The 17,393-nt window shown below is 36.0% G+C and overlaps 1 protein-coding gene and 1 long non-coding RNA gene across 3 annotated transcripts in view; both read right to left on the reverse strand.

Moving 5' to 3' along the window:
• LOC107551119 (prickle-like protein 2) overlaps positions 1–4,280 on the reverse strand; it is a 94,155-nt gene extending 89,875 nt beyond the window's left edge. The window contains exons 1-2 of the mRNA XM_016232649.1: positions 4,161–4,280; positions 2,858–2,943 (exon numbers count right to left, since the gene is read on the reverse strand). Of these exons, the coding sequence (XP_016088135.1) occupies positions 2,858–2,943; positions 4,161–4,202 (128 nt within the window). The 5' untranslated portion in view covers positions 4,203–4,280. The remainder of the gene's footprint in view (positions 1–2,857; positions 2,944–4,160) is intronic.
• Positions 4,281–10,051: 5,771 nt separating this feature from the next.
• Positions 10,052–12,595, reverse strand: LOC107551263 (uncharacterized). Of its 2 annotated transcripts, none has more exons than XR_001604748.1 (4): positions 12,459–12,595; positions 11,939–12,024; positions 10,763–10,856; positions 10,052–10,186 (listed from the first exon to the last, which is right to left on the reverse strand). It is a non-coding gene; the product is annotated as an uncharacterized lncRNA (long non-coding RNA). The 2 variants fall into 2 exon arrangements; XR_001604751.1 differs by having other exon boundaries at positions 11,939–12,074.
• Positions 12,596–17,393: the final 4,798 nt, after the last annotated feature.

Below are 17,393 nucleotides of genomic sequence, written 5' to 3' on the forward strand. Positions count from 1 at the left end.
AATATGGTCACCAGAATAAACCAGCAGCAAACTGCAAAATCTGTCCAGTGGTTAAACTACTTGTTTTCTTGAGTATAGGAGTTACTAATACAAAAATCCTTGAATAGACAATACTGTTCACACCCCAGGACACCCCTTTTTGGTTTTATACAATGGTGGAGAAGCAGGGAAAATAGACTCCAGCGCATTAATATTTAGAGATTTATGAATATTTAAGGACATTTTAGGCATTGCAAATGTTAAAAGTGTTGGAATGTTGATGCATGGCTTTTTAATTTTCATCAATTCATAAGACCCCTGTTCTACCCCACTGCTTTTAGGCAAGGTCCCTATTTGGCACGTCAATTCATTTAGACTTTTTTAGGAAGGCATAAAAGTAGAGGTCCTATCTAGTTGAACATGAAAAGACCAAAATCTTTTAATTCCTACTGCCACCATCCATTTCATATCTTACGACAATGTTGTCAAAAGACCCGGTACTTCGGTACCAAGTCGGTACTAAAAAAATTTAAACGTTATGGTACCAGGTGTTTTTTAAGTACCGGTGGTACCAAGTACCCGGTCAACCCGGTTCTTGATGCGCTATCCGAAAGGTGTGCAGAAAGGTGTGCAGATGCGCTCTCTTCTTAAAAGCACTGAGACGTGGTGACATCAGAACGAGGAAACACAAACTAACAAAACACTTTAAAGACACCCAGATCAAATGAAAGAGTTCAAGCAGGTAAGTTTCATTTTAATTTGTAATATTTAGATCAGTGTTTCCCATACATTGATTTATTTGTGGCGGCCCGCCACAATATCAAAACTGACCGCCACAAACAGATTTTCCAAAAGGCTTTGACTTCGTTGAATAAGCATGAGCACTGCACATGTCAAAAGTCGAAACCCGGTGCGGTGTTTTTATATTACTGTATTTCTGAAGGAAACCGACTGTCTTCAGAAAATTATGGATTTCATTACACCAAATAATGTTATTTTTAGCAGCATCATGTGACCCCTTTAATATTTTAGTGCTGTCCTGATTTATATCTTCATTAGTCCATTAAATTTCAAATCTTGCTTTTTTTGTCAGTGTGGTGTGCCAGCTAATAAGAAGAAATGTTTTTTGAGCAGCAATTAGCATGATTTCTGAAGGATCATGTGACACTGAAAGCTGGAGTAATTGAGCTTTAGCATGAGAGGAAAACAGAAATAAAAGAAAAAATAAAGCAGTTCTTTCAAATTGTAGATGTACTGTTTGCTGTTTTTTTTATCAAATAAATGCAACATTGCTGAGCAGAAGAGATTTGTTTCAAAACCAATAAAAAAATCTTACTGACCTTTTTTTTTTTTTTTTGAATGGTAGTGTATATTATAGGCTATATTTTATTCGCAATATTAACCTATTTTAAAAGCATGTATTTTAACCCATATATAACAGCCCACAGTAGAAAAAAATTTTTTGGCCCTTTTTTTTTTTTTTTGAATGGTAGTGTATATTATAGGCTATATTTTATTCGCAATATTAACCTATTTTAAAAGCATGTATTTTAACCCATATATAACAGCCCACAGTAGCACAAAAATAAATAAAAAAAATGTCATTGAATGCCACATGACATATTTGATTTGACTGGACTTGAAATACCATTATCATTAGTTTCCCAAGGAGCAAAAAAAGCCACGTGAACAAAAATTAGGCTATATTTATGAGCGTTGAATAAACTCTTGAAATGTGGCATTCAAACCAACCACAGCCAAACAGCAAACAAAAAGCATTCATATTAATTTTTCTAAACAAGAAAAAAAGCATACTATGCTTTAACGTGTCTAAATGTTTGCTATTGTTTTCACTGGAAGTCTGGCAGATGCGCAACAGAAAGCTATGGAAATTATAGTTTAGAAGCGGTAGTACTGGTGTAAACTAGCGGCTTACCCTAACTAACACTACTACACCAAGTGCGACACGTTGCGTCAAAGCACACAGATCCTGATTATAATAAGTGGTTCAGTATCTGAACGCGAGCGCTACATAAACGGATGCCGCGTTCTTTGCCTGCCGCGCTCCACTCTCATGCACTCTCATTACAAACAAACATTAAGATGTGCCAGACCATTTTCTTTTGCAAGTTTTAGCTCATACATCTTTGGTGTAAACTCGCCTTAACCAAACGCACCCCCAAGAACACCTCAGCACCCCCCTTTCACAAATATTGCTTCCAGCGCCCCCCGATGCTCTCAGAACGCCCCCGTTAAGAAACACTACTTTAAGTAATTGATTTTAATATGATTTTGTTAATTTTGTTATTAGATGGGATGAAACCAGAAGCATTTATCTTACTTATTCATATTCTTACTATACATTACATTTTTATTTCAGCAAATTCTAACCAATCATACTCTCCGCTTCACAGAGTGATCCATGCACATCAGTTCATCTCACTTCTGAGCCAGAAACAATATATTGGCTTTTGGTCTCACCAAAGCAAAAATGAAGCCTGAATGTCCTGGAATGCATGAATAGCTAGCTTAGTGTATGCTGTCTTTGCACATACAGGTCCTGCAAATTGCCTGCTGGCTCAGACACACACAGTCAGCTCTATTCAGATTCTACATATATTCTATAGTGACTCTATCTGAAGGCAAAGAACCTGTAAATTTCCACTAAACATTCCAAGAGCTTAGAAATGCTGATACCCTCCAATACTGACCGTATATGGCAACAAAATGCCAACTTTAACATTAAAAACCTCGGTGAGGATCAAAAGCAGACTAGCAAGATGAAGTAAAAATACATCTCATTCTCCACGTAATACCGGATCATGTAGTAAAATTAGAATAAAAAACATGTTTAGAACTTGCAAGATGGGGGTCTCACCTCCATTTATGCAGAACGAAGCCAGGACACTGCTCTCCACACATGGTACAAGGTTGTCCTCTTTCTAGATAATCAAGCACAGTGGGCTGCAGAGGTCGAGTAGAAAGCCAAGAGTTATTTTTCATAGAAAGTTAAGTTATGCAGTGCTTTGTGGAAAGGGTAGGCTATTACTAAAAAAAAAAAACTCACATTCACTTACTGTAGTACTTCTCAAATTCATTTTAGGTTTAACACATTTAATTCCACAGGTGACCAAAATGTACATTTGAGTTGTAAGGGTTTAAAAAGAGTTAATTAATGTCTTGATAACATTTTACATGGCAGGTGTAAACAGTCACATGTCTAGAGCTGTTTATTTTCAGTTCATCCTTCTAAAAGATGCATGGTGTCCAGATCAAACCTCCATTAAAAGAAACATGTTAAATGAGTAATAATACAGATAAAACTACCACATTTAATATACATCATATTTACAGGGTTTATTATTAATGTAATTTATTTAAATCATGATCACAATACATGTAAACATCATGTCAGTGCAGTGGTTCATTGTTTCATCTTCAATGATCAATTCAAATGAGAAAATTGTAAATAAGTCTGTGTGCATTGAATTTATTTAATACACGAGTTTCACAATTTGAGTTGAATTACTGAAATAAATGAACTTTTCCAATTTATTGAGATGCACCTGTAGTTACATTAAAAGGGTTTTTTCCCCCCAAATAACTGCCTCATAAAATAGTGCATTGTTATTTTATTGTTTGCAACTTGCTATTGACTCTCACAGAGTAACTAAGCACAGGTTACAATTGTGAACAAGAATAAAACGCTTCGCAAACTTAAAAAAAAAAAAAAAATTCCAGAAAAGACAGTTTGTTTCATTTGGCACTCCAAGTAGTAAAACACGTTCTCACCCAATGCAGATCGCACAGCAACACATCTGCTCAAATATTGTCACATCACAACACTGATGTCACACTTAAGAAAAATGAACTTGTTAATCTGACAATAAAAAGCTTTAAAACATCACATTTTTTGCAACAACAAACACCAATCCGATAACAGGCGTTTCAGGCTGAGGTATCAAACCTGTCTGATGGAGCACTGAGTGTTTGTTGTTCATAACTTCACACATCAGAGCGGCTCCTGCAGTCCGCACGTTTCGTCACATCTAGCCTTTTCATTTCCGTCCAAATAACTCGCAACAAAGAGCCCCACTTGAATGTCTCACTGATGCGCGTGAAGTCACAGTGCGTAAAAATACAAGTCGTTAAATGCAAACACCCAGTACCACTTTACTCACCGACCGGCTGGAGTTTCTCTTCTTAAGGCTTCGAGCAAACATGACAGCGTGAGGAACTGAATGTCAAAGCGTAGTGAGACGGGTCACCGAGTCAATATGAGAGCGCACTGGTAGAAATTCTCATCCCTGCGCGCTCTCTCGGCTCTTTCAGTCCGTCCCATCAGTTTTGCTGCGAGCTTGTGAATAAAACTACTGCATTTCCGGGCACGCCAGCGGTTTGTTGAACTAACCCGCTAATTGTCAGGTACGTTCGTGTTAAAGCGTGAGACCTTTTCTCTGATTGCAATTATATAAACCACAGATAGCGTAATTGTTTCAAAGGTAAGTTTTGAGTCTCTGTGTACAATTGTTTTTAGACAAAAATCAATTTGTGAATGGTTTCACTTGATATGTAACATAGGCTATGTTGAAACTACAATTACCGGTGTATATTGGTTCCCAAATTTGTGGATGGTAAATTCTAACTTGTTTACCATTTTAAATAAAACGTTTATTTATAAATTGGCTATGGGTGATATAATTCTTTTGAAAATGTTTGGATGCTTAAACTTAAAAGGGATAGGCCTATTTTATGTTATAGCATAGTGCTTGCAACACCTAGGTCATTGGTTTGATTCGCAAGTAGGCTAATGCATGAACTGATAAAAATCATCAAATTTAAGTCCTTCTAAAAGTGGCAAAGCGTTTCATCTCTTTTTTTGTTTTGTTCTTGTTTAGTAAGATGCACTTAGAGCAAAAGGAGATCAACAAATAAAGGACACTTGCAGGGGTTTCAGAGTGGAGCTCAAAGAGCAAGCTCAGTATTTCGGTGTAGGAGTATGTGCAGTGAATACCATACAAAACTGATAGAAAAGACTAAAAAGAGCTGTAAATACCACACTCCGAATTCACTACGACATCTTTTACCATAGTCCGCCTTTAACCTAATGTAAATAAAAGTTTGTGAAACAATACGATGAGTTTTGAATCACAGAATCTCCTCTGGCCAATCTTAACGCAGTCTGTTTCAATAGACATGAGTCTGAAGAAACAAGGTAACTTGTACTTTAATAAACATTATCAAATATTTACTGAACTCTATTTTTCCTGAGAAGAATTCAGGTATATTAACTAGCTCATAGATTTAATCAAAGACCGTCTTTGTCAAAGATGTTCACCATTGAGGAAGTTCAGTGACACTGAATCCAGCGGAGTTTCAGCTGTGTCTCCTGCAGGCGTTTAGTGAAAGTTGTGTAATAAGCTTGTGTCATCATGGTGACAGTAAACATTATCTTAAATGAGTTTGGAGTGCTTCACCTGTAAAATGTAATCTTCCAAAGCCTCAAATATACAAAAGAGGGCACACAAGAGTTTTAAACACCTCAGACTAAATAACTATTAAAAGACTCCAAAAACGATACACAAATGTTGAACACATTGAGCAAAAGGAACCTTTATAAAATTAAAAAAAAAAAAAAAACACCTCACAACACAAGGCCCAGTGGTTTCTTACCCAAAAATCAATAGAAATTATATTGACGAAACAGAAACTCACATTTTGCATAAAGAAAGCATCTGCCCGCATATTAATAACATCACATCATATTAAAGGGAATTTATCTGCAAGGCATTATATTTGAACAACAAAGACTACCATAGACTTTATCAAGACAAATTTATTGCGTCAAATCAACCTGTTATACATAATTGTACACAACTCATAACCAATCACCACTAAGCAGCTCAGCTGAAATGTATTATTTTACAGTAACAAAGATGGATTGAAAAACAGTTTAAGACGTTTTTACAAATTATATTATTTTGTATAAAAAGGTTTAAAACGCATTTGAAATATGTATTACTTCTCTGGAAATGTCTAATTTGTCACATGCACACCAGAAATTAACTGGTATATAGTGATTTGATACACATTAATTTACAAATTACAATAATGGCTTCAGGCATTCAGCATTACTCAATGCCATTTTTAATACTTTAACTTTTATTTATTATCACTAATGCACCAATCATACTGGTATCAATAATACTGACATTAGCTGGAAAAATGACTGTTATTGCCTTCTTGCATTATTGGCAAATTATTTTCCTGTTTGACACTAAGAAAGCTCCGTCAGTTCTTTTTACTTTCACTATAGTGAATTGACTGACGTTCACGGCGTAACTTGTACACAGTTTGCGCGTTGCTTGACGATTTCCCCATAATTTCAGTTGTTTATAGGCCACATATTAGACATATTTTTTTTTTTTAGGTTTATTTTTCAATGCTAATGAATGCAACACCAAAAAACTGGAACATCGTTAGGAAATCATTGTATAAAGCGCTATACAAATAAAGGTGACTTGACCAATAGATTTTAATGTACCAATGAATTATCACCCTAATAAATACACAGTACAAAAATACACAATGGCAGTCCTTTAAAAAAAAAAAAAAAAAAAAAAAAAAAAAAAAAAAGTACATAAATGTACCTACAGTGTCCATAGTACCTTTGAAAGCCATCACCCCAGTGACAGTTTTGTACCTTTTTTTCCTGAGTGCAGGGGGGAGAGAGAAAAAAAAAAAAAAAAAACCCGTTTAGAATGCCCTGTTGTAGCTTAATTCATTTCATAACCCTTAATCTAATTCCAACGTGCACCCTACAAAAACAAATTCCTCACTTTTTACTTAACTTCTTTCCCCTTCTCAGATATTCATCTGAACTCTACTCTTCTATTGAGATGTTTCTTGCTCTGTCAGAACATACATCTGAACACATCAAGGTCACATCCGGTCTCTAGCCTTCTTTAGACTGGTGACCACTAGATAAGCTTTACGTCGTTCTACAAAGGTACATACAAAACTTACCAGACACCACATCTTAATCTAAATTAATGACATATAAAGTCTGTATATCATCTTATTGTGCAATATTAATGTGCATATTTTTGAATCACTGAATTTTCCCAACAAATATCCCATTCATAAAAAGGAATAACACTATTGTTCAAAAGCTTGGAGTTTTAATTGATCAAAAGACAAAAACAATTTCTATTTATAAATTTTATTTTAAAAAATAATTCTCAAGCATCAAATCAGCATATTAGAATGATTTCTAAAGGATCACATGATACTGAAGAAATGGATGCTGAAAATTCAGCTTTGCATCACAGGAATACATTTTATTTTAAAATATATTGAAAACAGTTGTTTTACTTTAAAAATATAGTAAAACAGTATTGTGAAATATTAATCAAATTAATTGGTAAGTAACCGTCACGCAGAGAACACGCGATCGTGCAGGATACACACACACTTCACAAGATCTCAACTAGATTCGACTAAGTCTGCAAAGTTTGTGAAATGAAATGTGTATTAGTCATTCAAAGATTTGTTTAAATCAGGGGTGTCAAACTCATTTTAGGGTGAGGGCCGGATGAGAAGAAATGTCACCATTAACGGGCCAAATCAACTTTTTTTGCTTAATCACAGTGCACCAAATTACAAATTAAAAAAAAAAAAAAAAAAAAAAAAAAAAAAAAAAAAAAACACCTTTTGATTTCTGAATGGTCATGTAAGCGTTTCTTTCATATTCCGTTAAATGGATTAGTCTGAGACCAAACTTGTAGTAGTCTTAGGTGAAACTACAGTTGGTCAAACACCCTATTCATAACTAAAATGATCCTTAGTGCTTTACACAGAAGAAAACCACCGAATAGTCAGAATTCCACTTTCTTGGACATAACGCGTTCCATTTGTCAACAACGGTAAACACAGACTGTGTTCTGGACTGTGACAATGCTTCATTCATTTAGGCTTACTCTGCTTCTATTGCTTTCTCTGGAATTTTCTAGAATTAATTGATAACAGAAAATATTAAGATAAATAAATAAATGGCAGTTACGTGCAATTAATATCTTCAAATATAATGGAATTTTAAAAACAAAAGAAAATGCTAACAGACAAATTCTGTTAGCATTGCAATTTCCCCAAATGCTGTTCTTTTGTTCATCAAAATCCCCCAAAAACTTTGATAATAATGGATGTTTCTTGAGCACCAAATCAGCATATTAGAATGATTTCTGAGGATCATGTGACACTGAAGAATGGAGTAATGACTGCTGAAAATTCAGCTTTACCACCACAGGAATAAATTACATTTTAATATCAAAATGGAAAGTCATTATACATTTTAATACCATTTTCACAGTATTACTTTTGCTGTATTTTTGATTAAATAAATGACGCTTGTGTCTAAGAGACTTATTTCTCAAAACATAAAAATAAATAAACAACCATAAGCTTTTTAACAGTAGTGTATAAATACAACCCAGTGAAATAGATGCCAAAGAACCTATACTGGTATTCAACACTTGGCTCATAAGTGAATTGTATGGCACTTGAAAAATCATACACATAGAATTTTTCTTTTAAAAAAAAAAATAATAATAATAAAATTAAATTAGACATTTGTCAGCAGACCTCACCAGTACACTTGATGCAAGTGTAACAACGTCAACTAGCGACGTTGATGTATGAAACGTCAACAAGACGTCCAGAGCTGGAGGAGGGAGTGCATTTTCCACAATAACCGCCACAGATCCCAGAAACTCTACTGCCACCCTGTGGATACAAGAACTAAATGTAAGTTTTCTTAAGCGTTTTGTAATATAGCTAATACACTAGTTAATGTATACCTCAAGGGAAGGGCTTGTGCATGAAAACGCACCTCAACTGACTTCAACTAAAGATTAAAAATAAAATTCTCTTCTGCACGTCCTCCAGAGCTCGAGACTTATAATAGTGGATAATTTTGAATGGATTCGGTTTAATCTCTGCCCAAATTTGTCCCTCTGCTGATTTCAAGAAGGATTGACTCTGCACAGCAGCTGCTCAGTTGTGTTCCAGCAACAGGACACTTGTACCAAATAAGGCTGAGGTACTAGAAAAAAAAAAAAAAAAAAAAAAAAAAAAAACACCTTTTGATTTCTGAATGGTCATGTAAGCGTTTCTTTCATATTCCGTTAAATGGATTAGTCTGAGACCAAACTTGTAGTAGTCTTAGGTGAAACTACAGTTGGTCAAACACCCTATTCATAACTAAAATGATCCTTAGTGCTTTACACAGAAGAAAACCACCGAATAGTCAGAATTCCACTTTCTTGGACATAACGCGTTCCATTTGTCAACAACGGTAAACACAGACTGTGTTCTGGACTGTGACAATGCTTCATTCATTTAGGCTTACTCTGCTTCTATTGCTTTCTCTGGAATTTTCTAGAATTAATTGATAACAGAAAATATTAAGATAAATAAATAAATGGCAGTTACGTGCAATTAATATCTTCAAATATAATGGAATTTTAAAAACAAAAGAAAATGCTAACAGACAAATTCTGTTAGCATTGCAATTTCCCCAAATGCTGTTCTTTTGTTCATCAAAATCCCCCAAAAACTTTGATAATAATGGATGTTTCTTGAGCACCAAATCAGCATATTAGAATGATTTCTGAGGATCATGTGACACTGAAGAATGGAGTAATGACTGCTGAAAATTCAGCTTTACCACCACAGGAATAAATTACATTTTAATATCAAAATGGAAAGTCATTATACATTTTAATACCATTTTCACAGTATTACTTTTGCTGTATTTTTGATTAAATAAATGACGCTTTGGTGTCTAAGAGACTTATTTCTCAAAACATAAAAATAAATAAACAACCATAAGCTTTTTAACAGTAGTGTATAAATACAACCCAGTGAAATAGATGCCAAAGAACCTATACTGGTATTCAACACTTGGCTCATAAGTGAATTGTATGGCACTTGAAAAATCATACACATAGAATTTTTCTTTTAAAAAAAAAAATAATAATAATATTAAATTAGACATTTGTCAGCAGACCTCACCAGTACACTTGATGCAAGTGTAACAACGTCAACTAGCGACGTTGATGTATGAAACGTCAACAAGACGTCCAGAGCTGGAGGAGGGAGTGCATTTTCCACAATAACCGCCACAGATCCCAGAAACTCTACTGCCACCCTGTGGATACAAGAACTAAATGTAAGTTTTCTTAAGCGTTTTGTAATATAGCTAATACACTAGTTAATGTATACCTCAAGGGAAGGGCTTGTGCATGAAAACGCACCTCAACTGACTTCAACTAAAGATTAAAAATAAAATTCTCTTCTGCACGTCCTCCAGAGCTCGAGACTTATAATAGTGGATAATTTTGAATGGATTCGGTTTAATCTCTGCCCAAATTTGTCCCTCTGCTGATTTCAAGAAGGATTGACTCTGCACAGCAGCTGCTCAGTTGTGTTCCAGCAACAGGACACTTGTACCAAATAAGGCTGAGGTACTACATATGCTTGAAAAATTCTAAGCCAAAAACTGGACAATATACTTAATTTACTATTCATTCAGAGTGCTACCTAGCCAGGAACAAGACATGCTATAGTGAACTTCCACACATTTTACTCTTACCATTAGTTCTTCTGGTGTGCAAGAGTTAAATTCTTAAGGTATGCACATGACAAAGAATCGTATAGATGCATGATGTCAGTGTGTGAGTTAATGTTTTTTTTTTTTAAGTTAAGAACATTGTGGTGGAGTTACCCGAGACTTGTGTATGTCAGCTGTGGCGTTGTTCCCTTGGGAAATCCACCTAGTGCTATCTGTCATCCTGAATCCTGTCGCTGAGAGGTTGATCCTGAAACAGCAAGCACATTGTGTGCAGTCACAACATTTTACCACGTAGCAAAAGGTGGCAGCTTAACCCCTGGTTATCATTGTTCTAAATCCTGATTTAACCCCAGGTAGAGAAATGTTTCACACACGTACTTTAGCAGGGTACCACTGCTTTTTTTAAATCCTGGGGTTAGCACCGTTTTTGCAGTGTTAGAATGTTACAGCTAGATGCTTAGCAACAGACAACAAATGGCATGTCTCCTATTCACATGCTTTGGACAGTCATTTCAACATTGAAGGGGAAAATGGCGATGGAAAGCGTATCAATAGGAGTGAAGAGACCATTTCATTCTTCCCTTTGTAGTCCGAAAGTTCATTCAGCAACAACTTTACGGTAAAGTCGGCAATATATATATATATTTATATATGTGAACATACATAATGAGTCTTTATGTAAACAGGTTACATTCTGCATTCATCCAATCAATAACCGACACCAAAAATATTAAAATGAAGACATTAGCAAGGTTTAGGAATGCACAGTATGAAAAGTCAGTGTATGAATACCCCCGGTTTTATAAAACCTGGCACAACGTATATTTCTTTAAGTCAATTAAATTTAAATTCCTTTTAATAAAAATGTATAAAAACGCTTTAAATCAAAAACAAAACTAATTTGAGAAATTATAGAAAACATTGTTTAGGGAAAATTACTCATTTTTCATTGGCTCAAGTAAAAAAAAAAAATAATAATAATAATAAATAGATGTCAATCATTACCCTACATTTTAATTGGATGAATGAAACGTGTAATTTCCAAGTTACATCTATATCAGTGGTTTTATTTTCCAATTTATTAAACTAAAAAAATAAAAAAAAAGGGCTAACAAAATGGAACATTCATGCAATTTTCTGTTTTATTTTGATTCCAAATGTTAATTTAAAAACCATGAATTTCTGAGAAAAAAAAATCCCCCAAAAAACAGTTTAACAAACTAACATAAAACAGTTTCTCAGAATCACAACAAACAGCATCAAAACTATGGTTTTAGTCCACTCAGAGTTCACAATATTGGCAGCACTGAATTTTAGAGGCTAACTCACCTTTTTCCGAGGTTGAACATTACCGGTGGAATAAACTTCTTTTCAAACACTCCAGGTGTTACGTCCTAGGAGTGTCTAGGGATTGTCTTCCAGAACGTAACAATATTAAAATGGTTGAAGAGCATTTGTCTGGGCCCTGCCACAGCACCACCACCACCACAACATCTCTTTTTAACAGATTTATTACAGGCTAGCAAAGTATAGCCGGGTTTCTTTTAAACAAAGTATAAATTAGGAGGGAAACAAAGGCTTCAGGAGGGGACAAGACCAAAACAACAAACAAAAGTTCAGTTTAACTAGGGAGTTAGGTCCTTACTAAATCTCTCAAAGAAAAGCAAAAATCAACAACAGAATGTACACTCACTCCTGGTCTAGCCACAAAACAGGAGAAAACGGGTTGATGTAAATGAAACAGTTCCCAATCATAAATTGAAAAAAAACAACCAGATGAATAACAATTTTAGAAATAGCAAAGAATTTAAGACACTGTCACAACAGAGCAACAGGTCTCTTAGCTTACGTTTAGCAGGACTAAGGCATTCACTAAAGAACGGGCAACTAGAGCATCAGCATTTTAAACCAAAGAGTTAAAATGTTAACAACCATACAGATTCTCAACGGATGCATCACTGCTTCAACGGACCGGACCGGACACAAATCATGCTCTAGAGAAGGATTCTCATCAGTTGAGAGTTGTGCTCTGCTTTTATGCTACTTCCCTCCTGGTTGGTAAGCAGGTGCAGCTGGGGGAGCAATCAGGCTACCTGCCATTTCCAGGAAACATGTCGTTCAAACCGGAAACTGTAGCAAAACGGTGCACACCGGTTTGAGTTTGAACTTGCCCCAGGCCTGTGTTCAGCCCCGACAAAACGGTGCAAAACTCATAGTGAATTTCAGACGGAGCAGCACTTCCTACTGATCAAAGAGCTGTGCTTCACGGACAAGCTGCGCATAAAAACATAATCGCATACTTTGCGATATCAGCATCACACTAGACAGGTCAATTTACGCGAGATTTAGTGTTAATCACAATTTATCGGGCAGCCCTATTTATGTTTATATATTTATGTTTATATTCATGTTTTTGTTTGTTCGCCTTACATGCAAAAGTTCCCCGGTTCAAGATTGGGCGAAAACAAGGTTTTTAGAACTTATTCTTTAGCCCTATTCAGATGATAATTGTTTCTAATGGGTATGTATTGTATTTTCAACATTAGCAGGGGCTAGTCTGTGATTTTATTGCTCTTCGAGCCCTGAATGTCAATACGTTTCTCCCACCATCCACATAAAAATTCCTGTCCCAATTATCTACTGTTATTTTGAAAAACACCATGGTTGTGTGGTAATTTAATTGCCATCTGAATCCACATCTCTGAGAGAGGATAAATCCAAAAGTTGTTTTGTGAATCCTTTTTGATGACAGCCAAGCTCTGTTGCATGTAACTGTCGCGCTTTGCGGTAATGTGCACACACTTTAAACATGGACACTTTTATTATTGAAATGTTGGAAACCGTTTACTAGAATAATATTAAAGTCCAAATGAACCGGAAGTTGGTACCTACTTTACCTCAGTATTGTGGCGTATTTCCAACTGAAACGGAATACTGAATATTTTAGCCCTCCTCTTCTCCATCTTTTGCTCGCAGCAGACTAATGGTTGGAGCGGAGTGGTTAAGGATAATTTGTCCAACCCGTTAGGCAAAACCCAATCAGTCCCAGACAATTAAAATTTTCAATACAAACACGTGCTGGCAAAAATTTGGGCGCTGGTCATCTATTTGGAACCTGAAACCATCAATTGATGCCTATTTTTTTTTTTATTTTTTTTTTTTTATAAAATCTTCCAATGTGACAGGTGAACACTCCTTATACTACTTAAAGGACTGTTTTTAGTGAGGTGTTTATTTCAAAAAGCTACAGGATATTTCTGTTGAGCTTAACTTCCCTTAACTTTTCCCATTCATTTTCTATGGTAGTGCTTAACACTACGGATGCAATATATTTTTGTCCACGCGTAGATTTCATGGCGCTGTTTCGCCGTTTCCGTGGCGGGGAATTTAAGAAGCCTAGTGTCATCTGTCAATCATTCGCTGTGAGTGGAGGAGGGGAGATCTCACGATCGGAGAGATATCCGTTTTTACCGAATCGTTGTACAAAACAAAACAAGTTTGCTGACAGGCATTTACGTTCATTTTCTATGGTAGTGCTTAACACTACGGATGCAATATATTTTTGTCCACGCGTAGATTTCATGGCGCTGTTTCGCCGTTTCCGTGGCGGGGAATTTAAGAAGCCTAGTGTCATCTGTCAATCATTCGCTGTGAGTGGAGGAGGGGAGATCTCACGATCGGAGAGATATCCGTTTTTACCGAATCGTTGTCCAAAACAAAACAAGTTTGCTGACAGGCATTTACGGTCTAAACCACCTTCACACAAGTCTTACCTCAGTTTTTACCCCAGGTGACCGCTGTTTTTACGTCAGCGTTCGAGATCAACGCAGTTAAGCTGTCAAACCGAGAAGGTAAGTTGAATGCTATACTTTAGCAATATTAACTTACTGTGTATTGTATATGCATTATCATATAAATTGCATGTATATTCTCATGTAATGATATTGTTAATTGTGTTGAATGGTTTGTGATGTTAGGAAACATTAAACCAAACTCATTGTTGAAAATACAGCTGTTATTTTATATAATTTTATAGTTTTTTTAGTGAATGTTTCATCATTGATCTCTTACTATGTACTTAAATTTTTTTTTAGAAAATGTTAATATTGCAATATGATACTCATAATGTAATTAATATGTATTACACACATATATTACATTTAAATTACAAAAGAAGAATTACAAAAAATTGTGTGTGCAATTTAATGGTATAATTTAAAATGTATGTGTGTATAAAACAACATTTTTAATTAGTTAAACTTGTTTTTATGTATACATACACACATTTTCATATGACATATTTTATAGATGTACTCACACATACATTAAGTGAATTAAATAATAAATATTAAATAACACAAATTTATCAAACACTACTTTAAATTTAAAGTATCTTATGCTCTAAGGCTGCATTTATTTAGCTAAAAAGCAGTAATATTATGAAATATTATGGCAATTTAAAATAACTTTTATATATAACTGCTGCTGATAACTGTCTTATTTCATTATATTAAGTATTTTCATGTGGCTATGATTTCAGAACAGCATCGTGAAGAAAACCCAGGGAGAGTCAAGATGTCTTTCAGGAAAGGCGCATTAAGGCCATTTACGCAGGGACCCATCAGAAGAGGCCAAAAGAATGAAAGACAGCCCTTCATTGCAGGACAAGTCAACACCTCAAAGAGAAGATCAGGATGATCTGACCTGGTCAGAATGAATGCCCATTCTGTGGTGTTACAGAGAGGAGGGGATGTCTCTGACAAGCAAGAGGTGTTGGGAGAATACATTCTTCAGTTCGGCAAGTACAAGGGCAAGTCTTTCTGGTGGTTACTAGAGAATGATGTCGGCTATGCTTTGTACCTGTCCGATAAGGTTGAGGAAGAAGAACAGGCTGGGCAGTTCAACCCAGAGGGTCCTTGCAAAGATAGCCTCATTTCCTTTCTTGAATACTCAAGAACCTTTAAGGAAATTAAGGATCTTAAACGGCATCTGTCTCAAAGGCCAGATCCATTGCCAGTTTTGATAGAGGATGACAATACTGTTGGATTTGGAACAAGAGCACAAGACACTTGGAGGAAAATTTGGGATACCAGGGCAGACGGATATGCTTTCTTTATAATGAAGCAGAAGTGTGTGCCAGGCAGCAAAATGTACAACTTGCAGCAGTATCTTTTAAAACAGCAGCAAAAACAGCTGACGATTTACACTCCTCCGTTGCCCTCACCACCAGCTTCCACTGCAAGACCACTTGTTCCTTCCAGTACTGCCTCTGATCAGCCTGGTAAGTTAATCAAATTCATGCAAATTTGCTTATATTGATTCTTAAAGCCTACTGATGCATTGGTTTTGTTTTATTGTGATGGAGGAGGATGAAAAACTGGAGAGGATAATGCTGAGTCTTTCTCCCAACAAAATATCTCACACAGCTGAGTAAGTGAATCTAGAATCATGTCATGTGTGTTATACAGAGACATGTCAAGTTCAGCATGTTTATGACGCATACAATTGCACATACTGGAGCAAAACTGTTCAAATTATAACGCTTAATTTTCAGGATCATCTGCAGCCACGGGATCCAAAGTCTTATCTACAGCAGGTTACTTTCCACATCAGATTTGGAGGCTCATTCTGTTACATACAGACTTATCATCCATTTCTGAATTTAATTATCTTATTTGTTGTTTTGGCAGTGTTCTTGCCTGTTCTAAAAAACATGTTATTTTGTTCTAACTACTGTTAAGGGTTGAACATACCAGTGGTGAGGGTGAGTGCACTTCATGAATTGTATGCATGGTATTTAAAGTTTTATTTGTTGTTATAAGTGGAATGTTTACTTACAGACTTTTGAACATTATTAGAATTTGCATTACTAGAATAATAGAATAAACAACGCTTCATGAGTTACATTAAATGAGTCATTTAATGTAGTCAAGACAATTAAATACACATCATGTACATTCAGTGTTTTAATATATTTTTAATTTCCTCCCTGTGTTGTTCCATGCAGGTCTGCCACAGCCTCCATCAACATCAGTTCCTGCGTGTAGGCCTTATTCACGGGGTGAAGGCTCTGTACCACCTGCAGCAACACAATCAACACCTGCACCAATGCCGCCTGTACTGACTGAAGCCCCTGTTCCCAGCTACTTGACCACAAAAGGTAAAGACAGTTAAATACACATCATGTGCAATCAGTGTTTATACACACACACGCACACATATATATATATATATATATAAATTTCCTTTACTTTGTGTTCCATGCAGTTCTGTCGACATCACATGCAGTCTCTAGTTCTCCCAGTCCCAGTATACTTTCTTCACAGATTGATGGCTCTGTACCACCTCCTGCTGCACAATCAGCACCTACAGCTCCTGCATCAATGCCGTCTGCACAGACAGAAGCACCTGTTCCTAGCTACTTGCAAGATATTAGCCGCTGGAACTGCTCTCTTCATCAAAGAATTTGGATGAAGACAGAGATGGAGTCCATGGGGCTCTGGCCAGGATCACACCCAGTAAGACACCTCATGAATATGGTCTCCTTGTGGCGCTATCCACCTCAGCCTGAGCTTATAGACACAAACACTGGCCTTCCGTCTCCCAAATACTTCCAGCTCCATCCCTTTTTCATTTGGAAACCTGAGCACAGTATAATGGAAAGGCTTAGGAAGAATTACATCCTGCCTTGTCTTTACGGCTGTCAAAATCCTAATGTTGTGTCCTCTGGTGTGGGAAGACCCCGAGTGATCCTTGGTACTACTTGGCAATATTACATCCTTGC

Source organism: Sinocyclocheilus grahami, unplaced genomic scaffold (genome assembly GCF_001515645.1).
Source record: "Sinocyclocheilus grahami isolate Dianchi unplaced genomic scaffold, SAMN03320097.WGS_v1.1 scaffold2.1, whole genome shotgun sequence".
In the NCBI taxonomy this organism is placed as follows: Eukaryota; Metazoa; Chordata; class Actinopteri; order Cypriniformes; family Cyprinidae; genus Sinocyclocheilus; species Sinocyclocheilus grahami.